Below are 26,558 nucleotides of genomic sequence, written 5' to 3'. Positions count from 1 at the left end.
CGAGAGCAATAGGGGCAACTTTTGTTGAGATGTAGTATTTTTGTAAATTAAAGTGTTTTAAATTGAAGACAAAACAGGAATGGATACGATCACAGGACTGGAGTACCGGTTGCTATCCATTTTTCCTTTTGCTTAAGAAAGTGTCTAATCTTAAAACTAAGACTATCAACATTTCTTTTTCTTCGAACTAACAGTAACAATACTGATTACCCGTTTAAACGGATATACCGGAACTCTAGTAGGAGCGCGTTGTACAATTGACCCTCAGACAACGACGCCCGGGTGCATTTTGACTCACGTTTTCAAAGATTCGAATAATTTGTCAGCTTCTACTCGTTAACATAAATTCTAATTTATCTTTATCAAATTTAATTAAGAGTACTGGTCTCTTCAAATAAGTACGATGAAAAATATGTATATCTATAAAAATAATAAGTACGAATTTAAATGAACCCAGGCTGTTCTCTAAGGGTTGAACAGAAAAAAAGAAAAGAAAAATAAGTGAAACGCATTACGTCGATATAAATGTTATATATTTCAGCATAATCGTTATAAAGCGCTTATCGACAGCGTCGATACTCAAGATAAAGAGTTGTTACAAAGAGTTCTTGCATCCGTTCGTTTGCATCCACGATCCGTGTATGAGTATTGAAAACAAAACGACTTTGGGATTGTTTGTAAGATATGAGAAAGTGAGAGACAGAGAGATAAAGAAACGACGTAAAATGGCAAGGCTCGACGGCATGGCATACATAATGGCGTACCAGCGACGGTCTACAGAGACGAACTTAAATACAATTCCGTGTATATGAAGAAATAAATAATAAAACCAAAAAAAAATGTAGTAAAAATATATTTTACAATACTCTGTACAAGATCTCATTAGAATTAGCGTAGAGTTAGCTCGGCGCAGATTAGTTAATCATGAAGAGAAAACAGGCTATCAACCCTGGAATACTGTTATCAGGTTGATTTTTCTCTCTTAAAACTCGTTTCATCCGGAAACGATTGCCTCGAGTTGATCATATATATAATGTACAGTCCATTTGTATTATCAATCGGCTAAACGAAAAGAATGGATTTATGGTCACAGTATTCCACGATCAATGTTAGTGTGTCCGTACATTTCTGCAAACAAAAATAAAAAGAGAAACAAGATGATTGAGAATCTATTCGCGATCGATAAAAAAATTCAAATAACACTTTTCCCCGTTCCCACGATCGCTCATTTCTCTCCATCGATGTTGAAAAAGAACGTTTTTCTTTTTTCTCTGATCGATGATCCTCTGCAGAAATAAACAGACGCGTAATGAAACACGTAAAGGGCACAAAGTCTCTGGAACACGTTTGTTCTGTCACTACCAAGTCAACAACAAGTATCTTCAATCGAAATCTAGAAATCGGTGTCAACAATTCACTGCACTCGTAATACATATAGAGAAGAGAAAACGAAAATCTACAACGGGGGAGCCCAGCAGATAGGATAGGATTTAACACGAGTATATTACACGTTAAAGAGAAAGAGAGAGAGAGAAAGAGAAAGGTAGAGAAACGAGAGATAGAAAAAAACAATCGGTATTTACACAAGTCTTCATTGCACTAGTCTTCGCGTTATATAAAAATGATTCGAATATTTTTCTCCTCGTCGATTTCAAACTGGCATTCGGTACATTCTCGATTTGATCGTTCATAATCATTGATAACACCGAGCTCCCGTAGCATCAATGAACGTAAACATTATTATAGACATCCCTAACGGAGAGCTATAGTCACTATTCAGCTAAATTATACAAGGGTTGTTTGATTACACTTAAAAAAAAAGAGAAAAGAAATGGTGAATATACGCGCTCTATATACGCCCAAATCTCTGTAAGGCAAATTAATCGATAAAGATAAATGTGTAATGATCGAAATATGTGTTACACGTGCCACGTATCATCGATATATCATCTACTTATACATGTATATAAATTTATATATATATATATATATATATATATGTATATTGTGTGTATTTATATATATATTTATATAAATATATATATATAAATCACTTAAACCACAATTCCTTCTTTTAAAACTTTTCTTTAGCCTACGCTATAATATATATTTATACATATATATTTATATATACATATATAAATATATATTTAGTGTGCAATAAAGTAGTTCGTTTCATTGTTTATAAATATGTAACAAAAATAGATAATGAAATATATATATATATGTATATACACACACATATACATACATACACATATATATACATACAGTATATATGCATACGTGCAAATATATATATACATATATGTATATATATATACGTATTGTATTTACAATGTAGACATGTAAAACCTAACAAAGTAGATGCGCTTGATTATTTTCTCTAGATCAATCTAATAAGCCTTTACCGTGTGAGAAATACCTTGATTATCTCAACAATGAGCATATTCGCGAAAAGTCTTGCGTGCGTTCGTGCATTTTGCGATTTTGGAGGCTTCGGTTTCGTTTGCAACACGACTTGACACGTGTTGATATTCCGTTTTTCTCCCTCCTCGTCGTATGGCCAATTTAAAATGTATCGGATGGATCAACGAATCTTTCGTTTATCAATACGAACGTTCTCATACACACACACACACACACACACACATCAACCCTCGGAACACGGATTATCTCTCGTGGACCAGCTTTTGTCTCTTTTCTTAGGACTTTCTCTTAACTTCAAACACTCTTCAATAAACAGATAAATTCTCAGCACCGATTTCCTTGGAAACGGTGCTTCACGCGAATAAATTTCCAGTCGTTGTACGAGTTAATATCGAAAACACCCTGTGCAAATAATCGTCGGCATGAGTTTGTTGTCGGAAACTGAGTATTTCGTGGAAAGCTTTCGAAAGCTTCGGCAGAAACAGATGCAGGCGCCGTTGTCCGAGGGTTAAAAACAACTCTGCGTGTGTCCGTCCACCGGAAATTTTAGGTCAAACGCTTTTGGAACACGCAGAGGACACTTCATCGACAGTTTTCACTCATTCGAGTTAACACCTTATCAGCGGATAACGCAGTCCGGCGTCAAGTATCGATATTGTCCAAGGTTTCCGCTAATTCGACCACTTAAAGACAATCACCTGATTTATGGACGAAGTAGAACCGTTATTTGAGACTCAAACACTCAAAACTTTTCTTTCACATTATCTGTGATATTTTTCCACTATCGTATGCTTCGCTAACAACCTTCGTCGCATATTTATCCCCGTGGATCGAAGGATTTTCTATTTTGATTGCTTTTCGTATCACTGGCCACCCTGGGTCATCGATTAATTAATCTTGTCGCTAGTAAAAAAAGCCATCGACAAACTTAGTTTTGAGGAGAAAAAGACGATTTTATACGGTAAGATTTTATCGCAGAAAGACGATTTATTAGGCCGCCGTGTGGGTTCTCCTGATTTAATATAAGTTCTCGGATAATATAAACAGAACTTTAAAATGAAACGACTCCCAAGAAAAGGAGCATAAACTCTGTAGAGTCGTAAAACGTGACTCAGAGTAGATAATTAACAAAAGGTATCCAGATATAGGACAGTCCTAAAAGCAATCTCAGACCCACGGCTTCTGTCCATCGTTGCAATGAATTTATTATCCCGCTATACCGTGATGCTTTGAGGTAGACTGGACAATTAAAAGCAGTAAACCCAGCGGTACCGCGTAAAGAAGCGTTTAGAACCAGCATTAAAAACTACTGTGACGGGTGAACAACACTTTGCTACGCTAAGTCCTTCGCTTACAAAGGAGGCTGCAAATTTTCGAAAACACCGAGGACGTAACTCTAGGCTATGGGATTGTAAATGACCCCACAAAAGAGCTTCCGTTGACGGCACGTCGCTGGGTTTATTGAGGAAACGTGTTGGCCTAAGAATTGGATTTAAAACGAACATACCACCGCCACGATTCCGAAGACAAGGTGCTAACAATTCTCAACCTTAAACTAAATAGCAATCCCTTACGTTACACACGCGATTCGTTAAATATTAGCGGCTAGCTCGCTTAGTAACAACAATATTAACATACGAGTACACGTAAGCTCGCTCCAAAGACGGTTCCACGAACGAACGTCGAATTCTTCCGTGGAACCCGTTACACAATCATTTCGCAAGTGCAAACAACGGCTTCGTTAAGCTATCAACCGGGGGGCGACGAGTTAACTCGTCGAATTCGTCAATCGATAGCTTTCTGTTCCTCGTCCGACCAATGATTCTTGCGTTTCATCGCGAAACAACCGTCCGCGCTCCGGCGTGAATTACAGTCGTACAGGCACGTTTAAAATGATATACCAATTATAGAAGGCAATAATTTGGTAACTCGAATGATTTCAATGCCATTGTAATTGTAATCGAGCCTCCGTTTGTCTACGGAAATTTCATTTTGCGCAAACATCCGCGGTTCGTTTATCACACTAATTTTACCCGTCTCGGGTTACGCTGCTCGTGCTAATAAAACCGTCGTCCGGTTAACAAGTTTCATTTCCTTTCGACAAGATACGGTCGGCGGAAATTGTTTGGACTTGCAAAATAACTCGGCTACAAATCCTCTCAGGCCTTTTTTGTACAGGTGTATACAGGGTGTTCCATCGACCACGGGGGTCGATGCGTTGTACGAACAGTGGAAAAAAAGTTAACTCGAACATCAGCCCACGGAAGCTTTGAGACTTGGATCAATATGTTTGATAATTTTCCAGGAGGTCCTGTTTATGCATTCAATGATCGTAAAAACATGGGATCGTAGCTACGAAAAAAACGGTAAAATAAATGCTGGTAGTAAACGCATCGATCGAAAAAATGCGATTTATGCTGTAAAAGATGTTCGATCGGATATAAATAGTTAAAATGATAAATAAAGCTTCCGTGGACTCGTTCGAATATAGATTCAATAGATGCAACGTTTCTGTATGGTACAGTAATTTGATTAGTGATCGATTGAATTATTTAATACTAGATATCACGCGAATGATCTATACGCGAGACAAATAATTTCTTATCCGGTCTCCGACTCACTCGACTCTGTATAAAACTTTTCCACGAACAAATTACTGGAAAGATTGATTGATTAACACTGTCGTTGTGTCAATATTCACGATTCCGTTTAATTTTCCTTACAGTGATTCAGAATCGAATGATATAATTAACCCGGCAACCAATGATCCAACAACGTCGCAACAATATTTCAAATATCTAAAACAATTACTCCACGATGATTGATGGTAAAAACTGTAATTATTTAAGAGAGAGAAAAAAGACCTGTAAAAACTTATGTACCCCGTCAATGACTAGCTTAAAATATTATGCATACATATGTATATATACAAATATATATATATATATATACATAGATACATATAGATATATATGTGTATATATAGATATATAATCTTGCTTTGTTTCAACATAAATGTTTCAATGGCATTACACGATTCCTTAAAATTGCTGTAATTAATGGGCCATCTCTGACTGTTGTACTAGCGTTTCGTGAACATTTCGATGACTCATGATCGATTAATCCTTGCTGACCGCCGAAAGTAGTCCCGAACTGTGCAAACAATTTCTCTGACCTTAAAACTAAACCGTCGTGTCGACAAGAAACTGCAGCCACGTATAAAATAGTATTTGTTCGCTGGCAGACGATAATGTCGTTGCGGATTTTACCTACTTGTGACAAAAATGGGTTTAGAATATTCTACGCGTAATAAATCGTTGCAACAATGCACGGTTAAATTAGTTGATTTCATGATCTCTCGCAGGAATACTTCTACGATTTCGGTGGTAATAAAATGAAAGATTTTATATAGGCCGCTAACGATGCCAGAAGAAATAACTATTAAAATAGTCGGCATCCAATGTTGCCTGAAGATCGGCGAGCTAATAACGATTCATAAAAGATCAACGGCGAAAACTGTCAGCCTTTAAAAGTGATTAAATACAAGAACGTTGAAGAATGCGGTCAGCAAAGGCTACTCGTAAAACAGAAACGATAAAGAAGTTCTATTATTCTGTGACGCGTTCAGCAGTCGTTCGACGATCTTCAACAGACGATTAGAAACATTTACATATACGCGTGTAGAAAATGTGCAAAAATCTAACTGCTCTCAAACCTGCAATTTGATTAATCATTCCTTATCTTATTATCCTTGACCCTGTACTCGTTACCATAGTTTCCTTTTTACTGCGTAGTTCTCTGTTTCGATCGTTGCCAGCGATAGTAAGGTACTACAGGAACGATTTGTAAAATTGTATTGTTTATACTGCGGATTTTATGCACTTATAGCGTAAACACGATTGTCTAAAGTACAGTTCGATCGACACTGGAACCACCGGATTAGTCAGAATCCTTTCAGACTCCTTATCTTACGATTACGAAAGTGATAAAACGTTGCTTCTACTAAGAAATCATCGAATAGATTTTAATTGTTCGGGACACGTAAAAATCTCGCAGTAATCTGAATAAGTGCAGTCTCGTTATTTTCATAAGGCAATACGAACCAGTCACGTGTGAAGCTCACGGTGGTTCTAGTGTAAACGCATTCATAAAGCTTAGCACGACGTTTGAGTCCCATTCAGAACCTGACAGTACCCTAAAACAGAGCAAACGAGCTTCCGTTCGATCGCAGTTCCAACGAATTAAAGATCTCTATACCTGCATAAACATCCGCAATCTAGTTGTTATGTACAAATAAACAAATTGCGCGCACGAATGCGATTGCAGCGTTAAAGAATTCCTTGCGTGTGCTCCACGTATGTAACTAAAAAAAGAAAAACAAATATACATATATCTCTATCTCGACGGTCTGTTCATTTGAATTTTCGTCGCTGGTCGATTTGCGGCGAAAACTGAAACTCGCGACCAAAGCGATTAATTCGTGATCGCGTGTAACTTTCGTTTGTTTTTTTTTTCTTTTCGTCGGTCACGACTATTCGAGAACCTTATTGCTCCTCGAAATACAACAAATGTACAAGGTGAGTCACGCGAAACGAAACGAAGCCAAATCTGTGTTGGAGCTGAAGATAAAAGAAAATATCATGATAGCATAAACAAACTTTTTCGTTCGTTCCAAGTTTCAAAGTATTTTACGGTCATCGATGTCTTCACAGTGTACAAGTGCAGGGTTAAATAATATATTTGATCATGCATTCTGCGTCTTAAAGTCATTTTGCTAGGTCGTTGAACTTTCTGTGCCGTTGTTCACTGAACTGTGAGCTGAGATTGTGAAGTTAAAGGTAGACAGCGACATTTAAACAGTGCACAAATGACGTTTATGCTATCAAAATGGTCCCGATTTGCCAGCTTCAAATCCAACACAAATTTGTATTACCTGATTGCTGTGTCTCACCCTGTACAAACGAGGGAAAAAAGTACTCGTGCACCGCTGTCTTCTGCTCGCGATTCTTTGTGCCAATTCCAAGGCAAGGTTTAGTGGACGATTGCTTGCGTGCGATAAGTTTTGAGAAGACAGTGAACCACGAATAGTTTCTTCTTTCAAAGTACCACTCTCTACCGAACAGCAACTCTTAAACATTCACGAAGGTCCTTGAATCAAAACCACGATTAATGTGTGCATGTCGCTATCATGCACTCTAAGGCGAAGCATACTCCTGTTATTGACATGACGCTCGAACGGGAACAACATTTCGAGAAACCTATCGTCGGAACAGCTTTCTTTTTACACAGAGTCGATTAACCCTCTATAGTTTATCCATTTAGTTTAATACAACTCTCTTAATTAAACAGTATGCTGAACGGAAGATAATATTACTAGAGAACCACCCATATCGTCTCAAAGTGATCCTCACGTAACAAGACCTTCGATATCATCTTCAGAAAACAAACTACCGCCCTTCGAAGGGTTGAAAGCTTCGATAAAAATTACAATGCTAACACGGTTAGCCAGCGAAGTGATCCGAATGTTCCAGCAACGATAGTCTATCCGTAACGACAGGCGTATGCCACATAATTTACTTATCCTACAGCTATCTTAGGCTATGGCGTCGCTAGTGTGATCCTCGCCGTCACATTGCACGATAATATGATACAAAAGTAACCCATTTTGTACATGCTTCCACGAACAAGACCATGATTTCACTTTTCCATCTCTATAGTGTTGTGAAACGAGTTTCTCTGAATCATGTTTCCCGGGCACTGCGCAGAAACACCATGACCGTGGAGCGTCTAAGATCCTTACAATTTCTCAGCCAATCTAAGAATACTATAGTCGTAAAAAACCAAACACAGGACAGGTTCGGCAAGTACCTACAAACGCAGTGTCGTATTGCACCAACTCGGTCCGTTTCGTCCGGACAGTCCTGTGTAATGACGACCGATTACACTACCATGGGTCGCTAACAGCCCCTTCATTGGATAGTACTTGGCACAACAGTCACTTTACTGTATTGCTCGTCGGACTGTCCAGCGGCAGTCGGCGGAAGCGGCTTCTCGAACCTCTCGTGCTGCACGTACGGAGACGACACGGTGGACGTCCTGTGCTGCTCCAACTTTGGATTCTCCGCTATGGTGACGTAACCGGTGTTCGGTTTGCTGGCGATGATCGTCTTGTCAACATCCAGTTTGCCGGCCGGGTGCGTTCCTGTTGGCCAATAGCGCGTGTAAGCAGAGTTGTCCTCCTCGTTCTTGTCCTCCGTGGGCTCCGTTGCTTCCGTTTTTCCAATTTGCTGCGGCTGTAGTCTCTGGAAAACGGTGCTGGCCAAGACGTATGGTTTCGAACCATCGGTCGTCGAAGACTCTGGAGGGCCAGCTTTGGGCGATCCTTCCGAAACAGTTGGCTGATAGTTCGGCTTCTTCGCCATCTCAGAGATAGAAGACACCGAGACGTACGGCTTCGACGGGGAGTCCATGGTGGACGGCAAGGATGTCGGACTAGCAAACGAGGAGACAAATGGTTTGGTGCACGCATCGGTTAGAGACGTTGATGCGAATGGAGCGGTCATCGTCGCGCTCCTTGTACCGTCGATACTGCTCAAAGCGAATGGCTTCTTCAGCGAATCGATCAAGCCTGTCTGGACATACGGTTTCGACGTTTTCTCGGCAGTGGAGAACGGTGTCAAAGTCTCCAGTTTCGCTTTCGACTCCGTGAATGCCAGGTCATCTAAGTCGCGCAAGGTATCTATGGGCTTCTTGTCCTTCTGTTTCTGCTCCAAGGATGCCAGGGTTATGTAGGCATTGGCGGGCTTGGTCTCCGCTTTAATTGGGATCAGTGTCTTCGCAGTGGGGTCTGTCAAGTCACCGTCATCCTTGGATTTTGATTTCACTGGCTTTGGAGCTGCTCCGATCACACTGTAACCACCTGCTGTTGTTGTTTCTTTGGGCACAGGGCTCGGATTGCTGGATAGCTCCTCGGATGACGGCATGCTGATATAGCCGGTCGAGGACCATGTGTGCTGGGACGTTGTGAAGCCAGTGCTATCGGTTAAATTGGGTGTCGATCTTGCTAGAGACAAGGAGTCCCCGATTATCGGTTCTCCTGATTTCGCCACTTTTACGTATGGTTCCCAACGAGCTGCGTCTGCGGTGAACCCAGGCCTTGTTACCCCGACGTTCCTCTGCCGCAAGCTCGAGGACTCCCAAGGCTGCAACGTTTCCATCAACTTGTTCGGCGACACCGGCATTGGATCTATCTCCGTGCCACTGTCACTTGAAACCTGAGAGTCAGACGTGAGAGAAGAAGTGACGGATTCTTGACCGCTAGAGCAGCCACTTGAGTCCGCTGATGATTGCCGAATGTGCTGTTCACCTCCCTTCTGCAGGAGCTTCTATAATAAATATTAATAAACCATAAATAATGAGTATTTTCTAATGGTTGTACAAAGTTTAGTTTTTGTTTGAGTACAGCAATAGTATTACCATGTTGGGCGCTAATCCAGGTGGTAACTTGACTCCGACGTCCTGCATAGCTTTACACTTCATCCACATTCTATAATAAATGAATAAAAGTTATAGTAAACCTACGACCTTTTGATAAATTATAGAGGAAAGGATATATGTACCTCTTCGACACATGTCCGACACAAAGAAGTACCGCTACAATGCTGACTGCTCCTATCACCCATATCATAATCCAGACGCTGAACGACGGACCTATGACATAATAATTTGTTGATTAATAAACATTTCTATAACTCGTAATAGATTAACCCTTGAATTGAACCCTATTCAATTACGATGCGAAAGGAGAAAGAATATCAGAATGATTTTACCATCGCTGTAGCAATTTCCATCGCCTGGATCGGACCATTCTCCTGACAGGTGCTCATTATCGGGTGCAATGTTAACAGCTCTCACGCGAAACTCGTATAACTGTTCTCTCCCCACCGTTTTGCAGTCAGGAATTGACAAATGAGCCTCTGCAACGATTGCATCAATTACGTTAAAAATTGCATATACTTTTCTAGCGAAGAATCTTCTGTTTTACGCCATTACCTGTTTTGGTACTGTTTTTTATGTCACCGTCACGCGTAGATATCTGATAGTAATCCAAATAACCAGCGCTATTGTCAGGTTTGTTCCACTTAACGGCCACTTGGCTAGAATTTATGAATCTGACGTTGGGAACGCCTACTTTGCCAGGCACACCGATCTTGGTAACCTCGTAGATAATCGGTGACGCTTGGCTGCAATCCACGGTGCATGCCGCCACGCTGATGCTGTAATTCGTGTGGACCTTAAGGTTCTCCAGTTTTATATGATTCGCTTCGTCAACCTTTCGTTCACATCCGTTAAATTTTACTTCGTAGTATCTCAAAACGCCATTCATGGCATCTGGCGGTTTCCATGTGATAAACATAGTTGTATTGGTCACGTTAAAGACCTTGACGTCTTGCGGAGGCGTCGATGGGGCGGCTTCCAACGTTGTATTGTACAAAGGGTCGCTGGTTTTTCCTTCTTTGTTCTTGATTAACACGGCGACAGATAGGCTGTAGGTCGTATACGGTTTTAAATTGGTCACCATGCCGTGAATAGTATGGGGATCCGCTTTTATCGTTGTATTAAGCTTCGGGCCTTTACAGTTCAAATTATACGGCGATACTATAGGGCAATAATATATGTTGAATCCCTCTACAATTCCAATGCGATCGGAACAGTCCAACTTCCACCCAACTTGAATATAGTCGGAGCCGATTTTATTTATCCAAACGGACTTCATCTTTCCAACACCGTCGTCATGCATCACAGTGCACGAAGCCCACATCATACCACTGCTTCCTTTATGGGTATTCGCGGAGATCGCGAACTGGTAAACCTTGTTTGGATCCGGCACAGTCATATTATAGATCGTCGTATTCTTGCTCACATGCACCCAGTCCAGATAACCCTGTAATTATCAGTTTCGATATGAATAGATTTCAATTACCGAATATCCGCAGTTGTTAACGATTACGTACGGTGCATTGATAAGGGCGATCCCGGTTATCGTTATCGCACCAAAAAATTGTATAATTTGTAACTTCGGTGTTCATAATAGGTAGCTTCCAAGACAGCTCGTACAGACCGCCGTGAAATGCTATTTTTGTAAACGCCAAAGGTCCGTGCGGTACTGTGAAATACACACGTCAATTATAATTGTCTGGTAATAGAATACGGATCTGTATTCGAATTCTTCGTTGCAAAGAAAATTATATCCTTACTTTCATATTGACTAGGAACAAAGATTCTAGCGCGCTCCTTGTTCATTCCGACAATATTTGTCGAAACAATCTCGAATCTGTAATAACTGTTGAGATTAATTCCCTTGAATTTAACATATGTGTCTGTCCTTTCACTGGGAACAATCGCCAGCTTCTTTCCATTCTCTTCAACGTGTTCGATCTTATATGTAAAATTGTCACCGTTCTTCAAGTACTCCGGTATAGTTTGCCAATACAAATACACGTCTCTGGTGTCCCTGCTCTCCGCCGTTACCTCGAAGCTCCCGATATCGGTTTTTGGAGAACGGCCAGGTACTAAAATATCAAGTACATAGAAATGAAAGAAAGAAAACACGGAATACTCCGCAGAATACCTAATGACAAAAATCGAGTTGCTTACCTGTTGGCGATGTTCTGAACGCAACCACGCTAAACTCACTCCATTTATCTTCCCCTGTAGCGACAGAACTCTTCATGGAAACCCGTACATCGTAGCCGGCGTTAGCGTACTCCAATCCGGAGAGATTATAATGTCTCTTGGAGTCGCGAATGTCATTCGTAATATTAATTACCTGAAAAACAATTATAGTTAATACAGGATACATTATAATTATATAAAGAAATAGTATGTGCATGCACACCTGCCAGGTGTCTTTAGTATGCCAGTGATTTTGGTACATTATTCTGTGGTGTAAGCCAGGTGGAAAGTTTTGCATAGGAAAAGGCACGCTCCAATGCAGTAATACGCTATCCGATGTTTTATTAATCACTGATAAATTGGCCGGTTTTGCAGGAATAACTGGAAACAGTTACCATTATCGTTAGAATCGGGACGATACATTTGCAAGTTTAAGAATAGAGGATGCGAACCATGAGCAAAATGATGAAATCTGTATGTAAAACTGGCATTTCCTAGCACGTTCTCCACGTTTAAGATGAACGTATAATATTCGTATGGCTGACGGTAAATCGGGTTCGTTGATGTGTCCCACAGACATGTATTCGGTGGCAAATGTTTTTGATTTTCATGTGGGCAAGGATACAATTTTCGTCCTGCTCTTCCCGGTAGTTTGAATACAAGCGTAAATTTCGTTGTAACGTAGTTCTGGACGGGCACCCATGAGCATGTAATATTTTCCCAGTTGTGGGACACACAGGAGAAATTCTTCGGTTCTTTAGGTTTATCTGTTGATGAACATTATAATCAGAAACTCATAGAGAAAACTCCTACGTTCTTCTGGAAACAGATTCTTATCACTTTTGCCGCACAAAAAAAAAAATTCAAAACGCGAGTAAGAGGGGAGATTAAAACGGGTGCGTCTACAGGGTTCTCTTTGTGTGAAAGGGTCTCTGCATAAATTCTTATCTTGAATGATAGTCAAGAATGGGTTCTAAGATACAAAACGTATAAGATACTTCTATAATTCGAATGAATGCAGGCTTTTGATCTATCCTGATAAACACATACATGAATGACACTATTTAGAGAGGAATTCAAACTGCAAGCATAACTGTAATAAACAGAGACATTTTTACTGAAATCGGGAACCATTTAAAACAGTATTTTCCAAGACACAATACTTACATCCCACTACAACTTTGTTCAAACAAACTGCTTCAGGTTTCTTGTTAGAGTCATTTTGTGGCCTTAATTTGCAATAGTACATGTCCTCTGCAGGAGGAGGTTGTTCTACATCCAATGATATTGTAGTTTCATTAACGATTGTAATAAACTGTGGTTCCATTTCCTTATTGTTTCGAAAAAACATAAGATCTGAAGCATTTCCTTCAGGCAGATAGCTGTCAAACGTTTTATTTAATATACAAAGTATTTTTAACGATTGACCGTATTCAAGAACAATATCCCCTTGAGGCCAAGTTCCTTGAAAGAGATAAGTTTATAATTTTGTTATTGTTATTATAATACATCTGTCAAAATAAATTGTTAAGTTGCTTTCACTGCGAGCATACACGGAACGTCCACAGTGTATTAAATATAGATACAAGCATTTTGCTTCTACACTAGAATTCCAAAAAGAGAAGAAAGGTGCATGCTTTATTTATAAACTCAGCTAAATGTAGAACTATTCAAGGAACATATAATTACTGTTTTAGTCCATTTTAAACTTACTTCCTGGTGTTTTGAGGCCATGTGCACACTCATTGTGATCTGCACTACATAATAATGTACATGATAATACAATGAAAGGAATTAAAAATGTTCTCCAAAAACAGTTTCTCCACTGTGTACCGACTCTCTTGGTAGTAGGCAGCAGCAAATTTCTGTCTGCCCTTGTTCTCCACGAATTGTATGTATTAGAACACACATAACTATTTGAGATTTGTTTCTGTTTTTGACAACACATTATATCACAATTACAGGTAAAACGATTAACATCTTTGTTCGATGAACAATGGTTAAGCAAACATATTCCAGTAGAATAGTTGATGCTTGTTGAACATTCAGCCGTGTCACACGATTCATTTTCTATCCTATTTAGAATGTCTTTCTCCACAGGGAGATTATTACTTATATCATTTTTACAGTGCTCAGAATCGCAGCACAGTATTTCTCTCATTCTATGGATATCCAAAGATCTAGAGACATCGTGTTTAGACGCGATTTCTGTATCTGACCGTGATAATCGAAACATTTCTTGCACAGGTCTTTTGGGATCTGCTTTGGTTGAAGACATCTTGAGCTCCCATCACTGAAAAAAATAAAGTTGTATTAATCACTAAAAGATTATTTCACTCATCAAAAATTGGTTGCACTAACAATCACAATAGTAAGTAACAGTACAACTATTTCAAAAAATGAAGACCGAAGCTTGTAACAGAAGATGTGACTGTATAGTGTCAAAGCTGAACTGAGACTGAATCAGGATGCTCAATCCTTACGCATAATAAAGATAAGTCAGATACTAATGAGATAGAGTAAAGTTCCGATTGGTAAATCTTGGGTCATGACATTTTACTTCATTATTTTTATGCAATCATTTTCCAATAATTTCTTAACTAACTTATCTCTTTTACTATGAAATAATTAATTTCTTAAATAGTTTCCAATAATTTCTTAACTAATTTATTGTTTACTATGAAACAGATATTTAACGATGGTTAATTATAGGTTAAAATGAGTAATAAAATCAGAGCAATACATTGCAAAACTACCACAACGTTTCTGTGAATAATATTTGTTCTTAAAATCCATTATATTATACAAACAACATTTACAAATGGAGCAGGAATAATAGAAATGTTAGAAACATTTGGAGTGTACTTTGTTGTTGTACTAAATTTTTGTTTACAAAAATCTTTTTCTAATTTGAATACTTCATAATCCTCTCGAAATATAAACTTAACAATTGCAAATGTCTTAGTAGATTTTTATAGACGACAACATTATACATAAATAAACAAATGATCTGAATTAATACAATTTAAAGAGTCCTTTCAGGATTATTATTTAAAATTATTAAGCTTTTTTCAATATTACTTTTAGGTAAAAAGTATTTTAAAAAAATGTTTAACATGCAAATGATTCTTATCAACCGAATACGTTCGGCCGAGGAGAGTAGTAAATATAACAATAGCTTAAAAATCAATAATAAAAGATGGTTCGAACGTGAAGAGTAAAAATGTGAACGATATAAAATGCTGCATCGCGTCATCAACGTACGCTCGGAAGCATTTTCTCAATCGTTGTCGTTATTTACTAGAAAAGTCTAATTATCGGAGTAAGAGGAAAATATTGATAACTCGAAAACGTAATCAGTCATCACGGTCGTAGAGGAAGCGAGAAAAAGAGAGCGAGGCGAAGAGAGAGAGGGAGAGGGAGAAGGAAAAAGAAAGACCTAAAAAAGGAGGGAGAATTCTACATATACATACATATGCGGGACGAGCATGCACACGGCCATGCGGCGTGCAGAAATTATTTAGCACGGTGCGGTACAGGGCCGTTTCTGTAAAACTGCAAACATTTCCCGGAGATATTCGAGACGCGTATCGCGTCGAGAACGTTACGATCGTTTATTTACGAGCATACACTGCGCTGTATCCACGACGTAACGCGTCTCCGTGGTAGATGATCGTACCTCGTATCCCGTCTTGTTCGCGTGTATACAGGGTGCTCAGTAATTAAACTGACAACGACTGTCAATCATTAATCGACTTAATTATTATTTCATACATTTATAAGAATCCACCAACATAATTATTACTCGGTATTAAGTATAGAAATGAATCAAAGACCTTCGTACAAACACCGAGTAAGTTCAGATCTTAAAAGTCGTCTGATTCATTGACCAAACAATCGGCAATGTATACAAATGTGCAAAACTTCAACAAGTATAATTCTCTTAAAATGTAGACGACTTTTGTATCAAGGTCTTCAATGCTTTCCGACTATATGGTATAGTTAAAATATTATTAAAAAATGTATTTTCAATAATTAAAATGCCCACTAATAAAATTGTATTAAATTGTCCCAAACGTTCTTTGCTTAATGCTTCCTTTTAATGCTGTTAGACAACACGGGTATCCCATTTGTTGATGTTTTATCGGTCTCTAATTTTCGTTCATGCAATTACACCACTTGGATAAAAAAGTAATTTACATTTGCATTGCGTGTAAACGGAAAGAATTTTTGGAACAACCTAATATTTGATACTAACATTCCGATATTTTCACGTTACGTTTAGAAATCACGATTCTACGTACCACTTGATCATGTTCACTGAATATCAAGACGATTGCGAATGCGAATTGCTAATGACAGTATCGCGGTCCATATCTGATAACGAAGTAAAACCGCTCCATTGTTTATACACGTTTCGGAGTAACCTCTGTGCCATCGGAAATTATCAGTTGAATCGCGGAACACCCTGTATAGTGTCCGTGTGGCAGCACCCGCGACTGTGTGCGATCTCATGAATGCTTCTCTGACGTACACAGAAGCACGCACGGCCACACGCACGCCATATAATATACACGCGACAATTCACGTAATGAGGTTGGCCTAAGCGAACGATTCGAATTTCCGTGTTCGATCGCGGACCCGATGACACACGGATGTCCGATCGGCTTGCAAAACGTTTTTCGATCCGAAAATCGTGGGTTTCGCTTCACGGTGAAACGACATATCTCGAGGACGGTGGGAAAGTCCAAAGCGGTCGTTCGTCCATTATCGGATCATTCCCTGAACGTCTCACTCACCGTCAGTGAACGATCAACGAGTTCCTGTAGATACTCTCGCATCGTGCCAGCAAAGATTCCGCGTTCGTCGCCACTTCACTTCATCGAAACTAAACGAACACTTCGAGACGGTCGAACGCGAACCCGTTCTATCCGATGGGTATATCCTTTGGTCACCGTAACGCGCTCCGAAATATCCGACAGACACACAGACCACTATCCGAGTCGAATCTTCCGCAGCAAACACGTAACCACGGCACGTATCGCGAGTCGCAGCCGCAGAAATCGGCCGTGTCACTTCATATTTGCGAAAAATTCTGTTTACATTCGCCCAGAGGGACCCACGAATAAATATATACGATACACATTCTGGGTAAAATACGTGCGATCAATCGACAGTGGTACCAACATGTCGGCAACTGGTCCTCGGGAATCTCGAGATCGAGCGCGAGAGGCGGTCGAATATTCTCAACTCATGATTCCACCAATTTTCCGATCTTTCCGACGTTTTCGAACGATTGTTACGGTCGTTACGGTGAATCGTGATCCCGAACCATATGGGGCGAACACGTTTCGAGTGTTGCAGCTTGAAGACATTGGCTGACGTCACGACGAAACGTCAAGCGCCGCATTCTCGGAAATGTAGGCGCAGGCTCTATTGTGACCGCGATATCGTCCAAAAGGCGGGATTTTTGAAATTCCTCGACCATTCGATTTCTAACTTCGACGTTTTTGCGGCTCCACGATTTCGACTGAGGAAGAAATCAAATATTTTTCAATTCTACACAACATTCGGTAAGATTTACCGAGTATCATGAAAATAAGAATATTTGGTTTCTTCTTCGGCACAAATCATGAAAACGTAGTATACACCACGGTGTAAACAGTTTTTGGGATTCCCCGAAATGTTCGGTTTTCCCGAAACAGTATCTTGTGAAGAAAAAGGTATAATAAATACACACAAATATTCCATAAAACTTGCATGATATAAACCACATTCTAAATTTTCTGTAAGTTTCGTTCTTTTACAAGAAAAGAATGACACAATTTGGTGGCCCCTTAAACGAGGCAACCGGGAATCGAAGTGCTAAATGGCGCTAGCTATTTAAATTATAATTTACATAGCTTCAATTAGTATTTATTGAACAGGGCTTAATTGTAATTAAAGGTAGAATTTTTATTCGCAACAATATCGATCTCTTAAATTTATTCGTGTAGTTGTAACGAAGTTATTATCGATGAAAATAACGTGCATATACAATATTAAACAGTTCGTGATGCATCTTGGCAAGAGACAATATCGCAATATAAGTACAGAAGACATGGAGTTCGTTTAATGTTAAAATTACAATTGTTATTACATTTCTATTGAAAAATTATCTCTTCATTTATGAAGCCTATAATTATCAATAATTATCAATAATATTGTATAACTTTTAGAAATTGATACATATATATATATATAAATATTTATATATATGTATGTATATATATTTACAATTATTTTGAACTCGTTTATAATATCCTACATAATATACAAATGGTGTATATGTATACGTATATAATTATAAAAAATAAACAGAATAATTACGATGTAGGAAAAAGTATAATCCGCCTATAAATGCAATTACCGCTGCTTATCGTTTATACGATAGACAGAAAAATTGCTTATGTAAGCAAACAATGAACAGCGACAATTTTCATTCTCATAAATGCTCTGATTTTTTCTTACTTTTTTTCTTTACAAGAATTAGGTTTAAAAATATAGCTTAATTCGTTCTTATTTGATTCGTTTACCGAACATTCTCGACCTAGTCGTTATGAACTTACTAGTAAAAAAATAGATTTATTAGTTTTTACATAGTTAACGTGCCTAAGTGTCGCAAAAAGACAGGAAGAGGTTGTTTTAACAAGAAAACTTTTTGCCTGATCTTGTTATTACAGACATTACCGGGTAATCAATAGACTTCGGAACTTTATGCACTTATTACATACGAAAAATTTAGAAAGAATTACATAATTTTCTTATTTAATATTTACTAACTATATGAAATGAGATTCTAATAGAAGTTAATATCGTTTCATATTATTCATAATGTATTACAACATTTTACGAAGATAATACAATTCTATGGAATTTCAGTCTCTTTGAGTTTATCCACGAAAAGTTAGATTTGCATAAACTTCCGCAGTGTAGTAAGAATGAGAACATTTTAAAAGAAATTTTTGTAAACAGTAAATGCAGTTCGCCATCGCGTTGATCCTCTGCACCTCTAAGTGCATCTGCTTCTTTGGTTGTATCAGCACTTAATTTAATTATTGCTAGATGTACTTACTTCGTACAATTATAATAAATACTTAAGAACAAAAACAGTATCGACAATATCTTCTTTTCTTTTTTTTTTTCAAATGCTGCACTCGTTTTGAGACAGAACAGTCAAAAGGTAATTAATTAAACTCTACAAGATCTGTATAATATTCGTGCTAAGAAAAATGAATGAATCGATGATCAAGGCCACAATAATGTTATAGGATGAATGTTCGAGTGTATACGATCAACCAAAAAGAGATTCTGAGAATGTCAAATGTAGTTAACTTTTGTCCAGTCTACAATTTCTCTTATTTATGAAGTTATATCTCAGTGCACAATTATTTTTCTATATGTATAAATACTAAAATAGTTTTTCATGGTTTATCCGAGTATCAACACTATTTGCAGATGCAAATAGATCATACTCTACCGAGATTCATGTCTCGCCTGTTTTTACAATTGTATATAATCTTGTACAATCAATTCTAGTACGAAGTAGTGCATAAAAAGTGCAGTATTCACTCAATACGCAGTAAAAAAAAAAATTCTCAAGATTCTCTTCTCAGAAGTTAACATTTAAAATTATAAAGTATTATCTTATCGAATTAATAATATAGTCAGGACTCAAAAGTGCAGAATCGCTTTAACGGTAAAAGACTCTTATCATAAATATCGATTTTTGGATGAACAGCAGTTTAAGAAAACAAAAAATCGAACTTTCTGACGTTTTTTGGGGTGCACACCCATCTCGGGTAATTTCAATAAATGCCTGCGCGGGGTGCCCTCATCAATCGGTCGAATACTTAATTGGTCGATTGTGAGATTACTCTACAACGAATATAAATTCAATAAACGTTTTACAATCGCTTCACAAGCTTAAGCGTTTTACTTAGTAAATTTTTGTTTTGTTATTAAATATTTGGAACACGCGCAAGGCACAATACTCTCAAGCTATCACACGTGTTAGGATGAATTAATATTTCTCGTCCTCTCGGTAATTAGATTTGTTTAAATACAGAGTTAGCACCAGTCCAATCTTGGTTAGAGTGAGCAAGTATCGTCCCTAGATATCGGGCATTTTACGAGTCACAATCGCAGCTGCAAGGAAAAAGATATTCACGCATTCTTTCCTTCAACTGAAAGTTCGTAAAAAAGATGATCTCTTACTATAAATTAGTATTAATACTATCAGTATAGTGTTTCATTGAGAATCAACAACCATGTCCTCGGTTATATTACTAAACTGTAATACATATAGAATTCGAAGCTCATGTAAAATAATAATAATTATTATTATACGTATCAAATATTAAAAAGCTCGAACGACATGTGAATACATTTAAGCACATGATTCCCATGTGTCGTATATATAAAAAAAGTATTGAATCTTACTACATACCTACATATATGTATAACCAACTCCATAAAATATTATACAATATAACACATTGTTTCCCATTTTGCACCAGACAGTTCTGTACCGATTCTCTTAGTACTGCGTAACAGTATTAATCTAACTCTTGCTGCAATAAAACAACCTCTTGGAAATCATTTTTTTCCTTTCTCTGGTATTGTCTTTAAAAATTGTTTCATTTCTTTCGTACTACGCGATACCTAATTGTTAAACTCAGAAGCATCGAGTCGAAAAAGAAATTATTCGGAGGGTAAAAGTTATACGGAGGCAACGTTAGCATTAGTAATCGTCACTTGCAAGGATTAATGGCGGTGTGTTACTAAAAAAAATGGTTAATCTCATATATTCATATCGTAGAGGTGTGGAAGTGCACCTACCACTGAAGGCATCTGACAACCACGTCGAACCAAAAGTCGAACGGAAGGTCCACCGTTTCGTATAATTTCGATTGCCTCCGTGTGAGTCATGTTTTTAGTGTTAATTCCGTTTATCTCGATTATCTGGTCGCCGACCTGAAAATTATTAATAGGAATGCAATACAGGTTTTCAAACGGGTGTCGCCTCTCACTGGCACACATATTCTTTTATTAATAGCTCGTCTCTTACTCTCAATCGATTATCAATAGACGCGGGACCGTTCTCAGCAATTTGCAACACAAACAGGGGCATATTTTGAAATTCACGTCCGCCGCGAATACTAAAACCAAATCCTCGAGTTCCACGCGTTAATTCGACTGCATGATATTGACCTCCATCTCCGTCACATGTTGGTTCATCCTGTAGACAGAAATACAAAATTAAAGACAAAAAATTCATGATAGAGATATTTTAAGAAAACATTTTTAAATGGTGAATTAATCTATTCCTACTCTCAAATACTTTGTAGATTCAGTTAAAGCTATTCAAGCAATTAGTGAGCAGTACCTTCTGTGACAGAGATGTGTTACTGCAACAATCATCAAGAGGGTAACCAATCGTCAAAGTAACCGAGTAACCAGAGTCCTTAATTAAATTCACGATATCCTTGTGGCAGACGTTCGTGATATCTACATGATTAACGGCAAGAATATGGTCTCCGACATTCAATCGGCCGCATCTTTCAGCAGGTGAACCTTCGATTATCCTACCAATCGTCGAACCAGCCTTGTTCACCGAGGAAATAATTACGAAACCAAAACCTTCATTTTCCATTCTAGTGACCGTCACATCGTAAGGATACTGATGATTCATTTGCCTATTGTACGGAGCCTGTAGATTCTCTGGAAGATGTTCTTGAGTGTTAATCCTACGACGTATTCCTAAAGTAACCCTGCCATTCTGAGCTGCTGCGATCATCAATTGAACAACGTGGTGGTGCGACGAGTTTAAAACACTCTCACCATCGACGGACATGATCAGATCACCTGTATTCAGTCTGTTATCTAGATCAGCTGCTCCGCCAGGTACAATATGTCCAACAGAGACCTGCTAGCAGTTCGATTATCAATACCTTCAATTTTCTCGAATTATACAGGATGCCTCAGTTAAATGAAATTACCTAAATATTTGCCTTATTTATTTTTTTAAAAGCAGATATTTAAACGATTTTATTTAGCCGAGGCACACTATATAACTTAGCAATTAATGTTCTCACTTGAGATCCTTCCTCGGTGCCGCCCACTATTCTAAATCCAAATCCTGTGTCTTGTCTTACTAATGTTACCAACGTTTCTATCCATTCTATGTCAGGCACAATGGGGCATACTAATTCGTTGGTATATTGAGGATATCTAAAATTGAATCGATATTAATTCCACAGAACTTTAACGTAAATTTATGAACCAAATTTGTACGTACCGTGGTATAGAACTGGAATGTGGTTGTTCATGTTCAAAACTCGTAGTTTCCTTACGCTTATCCCATATCTCACCAGTATCAACATTCTGCTCCTGACCAATAGAGTACACATTGTAATCTTGTTCGCTGTACTGCGAATGGGATTGCGATGTATATAGCTCTTTATAGTAATCCGAGTGCAAGCATCCGTTTTGTTTCAGCATGTTATCATGATGAGGTATGTCGATGGAATACACATCATTGTTTATGTTTAATTTGTCATTTGTGACCCAATCTCTTTTCGCCGTGTTTCGCATCGAATCGTCGTCAAGGTTAGTCATTGTAGCGAAGTTATCGGTCAGGTTCGTTATGTTGGCCTTGTACGGGTCAGTATAGTACATGCCGTGAGTATATTCGCCGTACTTGTATCGGTTATCTAACGGATTTAGCTCGTTTTCGCTTTGCTCGTTCCAATTAGGTCTAATTGTATTCGTTGGAGATTTAGGGCGATTTCTGGTATCTATCAACGGTGTTTTTGGTCGGCTCGGCACAACAGTTTTCGTTTGAGTGCTGTAGATATCAGCGGTCGGTGTTTTACTTCGAAAAAAGTCCTGCGAGTTCTTCTCCTTCTTTTCGTTCGACTTTGATGTCGTTCTTTGTACATGGATCAGCGCTTCTTCATTGCGAGGACAATCTTTCAGCACCTGCACCACCTCGGAGTGGCACATATTTCTCACATTGATGTCGTTTATATTAACTAGAATGTCGCCCTCAATTAAATTCTTGCATCGCTGCCGGTCCAAGATCTTCTTCACCTTCTGACCGTGTGCAGAATCCGCTATTGTAAACCCGAATCCCATAGTTCCCTTCACAATTGCAATACTAAGAAATTCAGGTTTGGAAGACAACGGTGAGTCCTTGCAATCGTTCATGTCATTGCTCTCTGACAGAAGAATATCAGTGCTGCTGGGTCGTTTAATTGTATTAATCTTATCCGAGATGCACAAATCTGGCATTGAATTGACCGAGGTAGTGGCAAGGTTTTCACCATTTTGGAGACTATGTACTGGTAAAAACGTGGAGTCCAAGAAATTGAAACGCCCGTTGCTTTGCAAGGTTGGATCCAAATCCATGTACATCCTGGGATCTTCTGTCAAAATATCTGAAGAAATAGAACTTATTCTCCTAACAGATGTATATAAAAAATATGATCTTTACCTGGTGCGTTAACGGCGATAGTGGTAACGACTTCCGTGTTAGGATCGTTCGGATCGAATGGCAACGGATAACCCCGGCACACTTCCAGTGTAACAGTCTCACCGCTACCAATAGATTTAAAAACGTTCACCATTTCATTATGAGTAAATCCCAAGACGCACGTGTCGTTAACGTATACCAAAACATCTCCTGTAATTAGCATCATTCTTATTAAATCATATTTTTATATGTGATTTTTCTTATGGCTTCATAAATTACCAGTTTGTAATTTTCCATCCAACCATGCAGGACCATTTGGTACAACACTCTTTATTTGTAAAAATTCTTCTACCGAATCATCCCCACCAACAATAGTAAAGCCTAGCCCCCTTGAACTCTTTATTAATGTTGTTCTTATCCTCTGGCCCTTCAGTTTTTCAGGATTCCTAGTGAAATTGGGACTTTTTCTTTCTCCTAAACTTTGTTGGGCCCTCTTTGCTTGCAATACTGGATTTTCATACTGAGTTCGACGATTTACATGATCAATGAAGTATGTTCCATAAAGTGTGTCATCTATTTTCTCCCAACCATACGGTAATTCATCGTCTAAACATTCTTCCAAAGATCTCTTTTGAAATTTGGATAACCGTGGGTCCAGCCAGTGTGAAGTACCTGTGTTATGGCTGCAATAGACATAAATATTTTAGTTAATCATAAAATGATAGCAATTTATTCTAAGCGATCAGTGTCCAGTACCTCTCAGTAAATCATATTGTTACTGGAATTGCTGATTGCGTGAAAATTGTAACGCCAATTTATCAATTTGTGTCAATATCTGATAAAGCTTGCTTCATCATATAATTTCACCAAATTTTCATACAATAGTCAGCCTTAGCTACAATATGAATCATCAAACTATTTGATACATCAAGACACATACTCTATGAAATAAACTTCTCCTGTATCGGTATAAGCCTTTTCCCAGTTTGGTGGCAATGGTCCTAATTGGTCTTCTGTGGCTTGATTGCGACTTCTGTTACCCTGCTCTTGATTGGATATTCCTGTATTCGGATCTGAACTTGGATTATATAAATACGTAGGTGGAATACGATGACCAGTTTCATCGGTTCCACTAATAGCTAATACCTCCTTGTCCATGCTCCCTCCTACAATTACATATACATTGTAACGAGTGACAGTAAGAATAACTGCACAAATTGCAAAGAACAATTTCCTTACCATCATTGGTATTATCAATGGACGTTGTGTCTTCAGTTTTTGTAGCCATTTTACAATTCTTCAGTTCCACCTTAATACCCTACCAAATAACAACAATAATAATATAGCATTCAGCTAATTGAATATAAAAAGATCTATCAACGTTATCACAATAACAATAACACGAGCTCTTTTTATACTCTCGAAGAAAAATGTTTTCCTAAGCAAGCCAGAAATGCAGATTACCGTAATTAGTCTATTGTTATTGTAGTAAAATTTGCAACTGCATTGCAGATAATTATCGAGTCACCCCCGTGAATAACAAAGACTCATAACGGTCATGAAATACTGTTAGCGGTAACGATACACCGTATCGGGATTACAGATTGTATTTCACCAGTTGCGACACCATTTATATGCAACGTTTTCAAACATTTTTCACATTATTTCGGGATTAGTTACCCGGGCATGCTAAATCGCGTTATCTAGCGGATCAACGGTCTTCGGGAGGAACGGTTTTATCTGCGTGTCCAAACATTTGACAGATAAGGATAAGACGAAAACGTTGACAGTGAATGGAGCACGGTGGACAGTTCCTGGCACACCGTCCCATCGACACCGACACGCACGATACTCCAGGGAAGCGGACAGACAGGTGTCCGTGGTGAAATTACATAAAGCAGGAGAGGAACACGACACACGGCGGACGTGAATGCATTCTTACGAATGCATTCACCCGAGAGAGCCTGTGCGTAGCCCACATATCGTGCATCATTGAATGCAACTTTCTATCTAGGAAAGTAACATGTTGTCGACTCTCCCGGGAACGTAAATAACGTTTTTTCGTTCCGAGACGCGATTCTAACGTTTTTCCGCATGCATACCCCGAGGAAACGTTACTCGTAGATTATCTTTCTCTCTTTCCTTTCTTCCCTTTCTCTCTCTCTCGCTCTCTCTCTTTCTCTCTCGCTTCCTCTCCCTACTTCACTGCCTCTCTGTCTTTCTCACTCGCGCCAGTAGAACAAGATTCAGATTAGCATGGAAATTCGCGAAGTGGGAAATAATGGTACAGTACGGACTAGGAAAATGTATAATCCGTAGACAGTTCTGTTCGGCAGGAGGTCTACTTACAGTGATCACGATCGACGAGGTTCCCTTTTAATTCGATCATTGTGAATCAGCCGCGGAAACGGGCCCGGAATATTTCGGCACTGAATCACTTCAGGATCATCGAGATACTAATCATTTTCGAAATGATTACGGAAAGAAACGTATCCACGACCGTTACACAGCTACATCACACACGATACTGAACAATACTGAATCGAACTGAATCATCGCACTGCATCTTTAGGCATTTAACCGATGTACGCGTTCGCGCGCCGCCTCACGGGCGGCGCGCGCGCTACACTTCTGGCGCTATATTTAAATTTGAATTCGAATTTGACAGTTTCGACGCATTAACCCCTTAACGTGCACGCTCGAGTTAACTCGAGCGCGCTAAACTGACCAAACTGTGCACACTCGAGATAATTCGAGCGGCGTTGTACTTTATGTTGCTATAATTTTTCACACTCGAATGCAATCGAGAATTGAAAATAACAATGTGAAAGCAAAAAAAGCACAATCGTTTTATTGATATTTATCATTTACATGGGATTGTAAGCTATAACACTTACTTATTCAAATATAAAATATATCCTTTTTCTACTTATCACTT

At 38.6% G+C, this 26,558-nt stretch overlaps 2 protein-coding genes across 14 annotated transcripts; both read right to left on the bottom strand.

Moving 5' to 3' along the window:
* Window positions 1-516: 516 nt before the first annotated feature.
* Window positions 517-17,480, bottom strand: dome (cytokine receptor domeless). Of its 4 annotated transcripts, none has more exons than XM_033485569.2 (13): window positions 16,905-17,479; window positions 13,819-14,398; window positions 13,273-13,569; window positions 12,558-12,872; window positions 12,329-12,486; window positions 12,088-12,259; window positions 11,688-12,002; window positions 11,445-11,596; window positions 10,483-11,374; window positions 10,260-10,406; window positions 10,050-10,140; window positions 9,907-9,976; window positions 517-9,815 (listed from the first exon to the last, which is right to left on the bottom strand). In XM_033485569.2, the coding sequence occupies exons 2-13, from the start codon at window positions 14,381-14,383 to the stop codon at window positions 8,400-8,402; spliced, it is 4,590 nt and encodes a 1,529-aa protein (XP_033341460.2). In that variant the 5' UTR covers window positions 14,384-14,398; window positions 16,905-17,479; the 3' UTR covers window positions 517-8,399. The 4 variants fall into 4 exon arrangements, with proteins under 4 accessions (XP_033341460.2, XP_076379610.1, XP_076379609.1 ...); XM_076523495.1 differs by having other exon boundaries at window positions 517-9,812; window positions 16,905-17,478; XM_076523494.1 differs by having other exon boundaries at window positions 517-9,812; window positions 12,088-12,486; window positions 16,905-17,480.
* A 2,581-nt stretch (window positions 17,481-20,061) lies between these two features.
* LOC117229230 (membrane-associated guanylate kinase, WW and PDZ domain-containing protein 1) lies at window positions 20,062-26,181 on the bottom strand. 10 transcript variants are annotated; one of them, XR_013033824.1, is made up of 12 exons: window positions 25,970-26,181; window positions 24,860-24,938; window positions 24,561-24,786; window positions 23,900-24,303; window positions 23,642-23,830; window positions 22,445-23,585; window positions 22,242-22,377; window positions 21,533-22,075; window positions 21,215-21,385; window positions 20,986-21,120; window positions 20,594-20,717; window positions 20,062-20,330 (listed from the first exon to the last, which is right to left on the bottom strand). XR_013033824.1 is itself a non-coding variant. In XM_033485577.2 (11 exons), exons 2-11 carry the CDS (start codon window positions 24,906-24,908, stop codon window positions 20,925-20,927), a joined length of 2,997 nt encoding a protein of 998 aa, XP_033341468.1. In that variant the 5' UTR covers window positions 24,909-24,938; window positions 25,970-26,181; the 3' UTR covers window positions 20,389-20,924. The 10 variants fall into 10 exon arrangements, 5 of the variants coding, with proteins under 5 accessions (XP_033341468.1, XP_033341467.1, XP_033341461.1 ...); XR_013033825.1 differs by having other exon boundaries at window positions 20,062-20,292; XR_013033823.1 differs by lacking the exon at window positions 20,062-20,330 and adding an exon at window positions 20,389-20,437.
* Between the last annotated feature and the right edge of the window lie 377 nt (window positions 26,182-26,558).

Source organism: Megalopta genalis, chromosome 7, assembly GCF_051020955.1.
Source record: "Megalopta genalis isolate 19385.01 chromosome 7, iyMegGena1_principal, whole genome shotgun sequence".
Taxonomy (NCBI): Eukaryota; Metazoa; Arthropoda; class Insecta; order Hymenoptera; family Halictidae; genus Megalopta; species Megalopta genalis.
The sequence above is the reverse complement of the archived record's forward strand: the minus strand, read 5'-3'. Positions and strand labels throughout refer to the sequence as shown.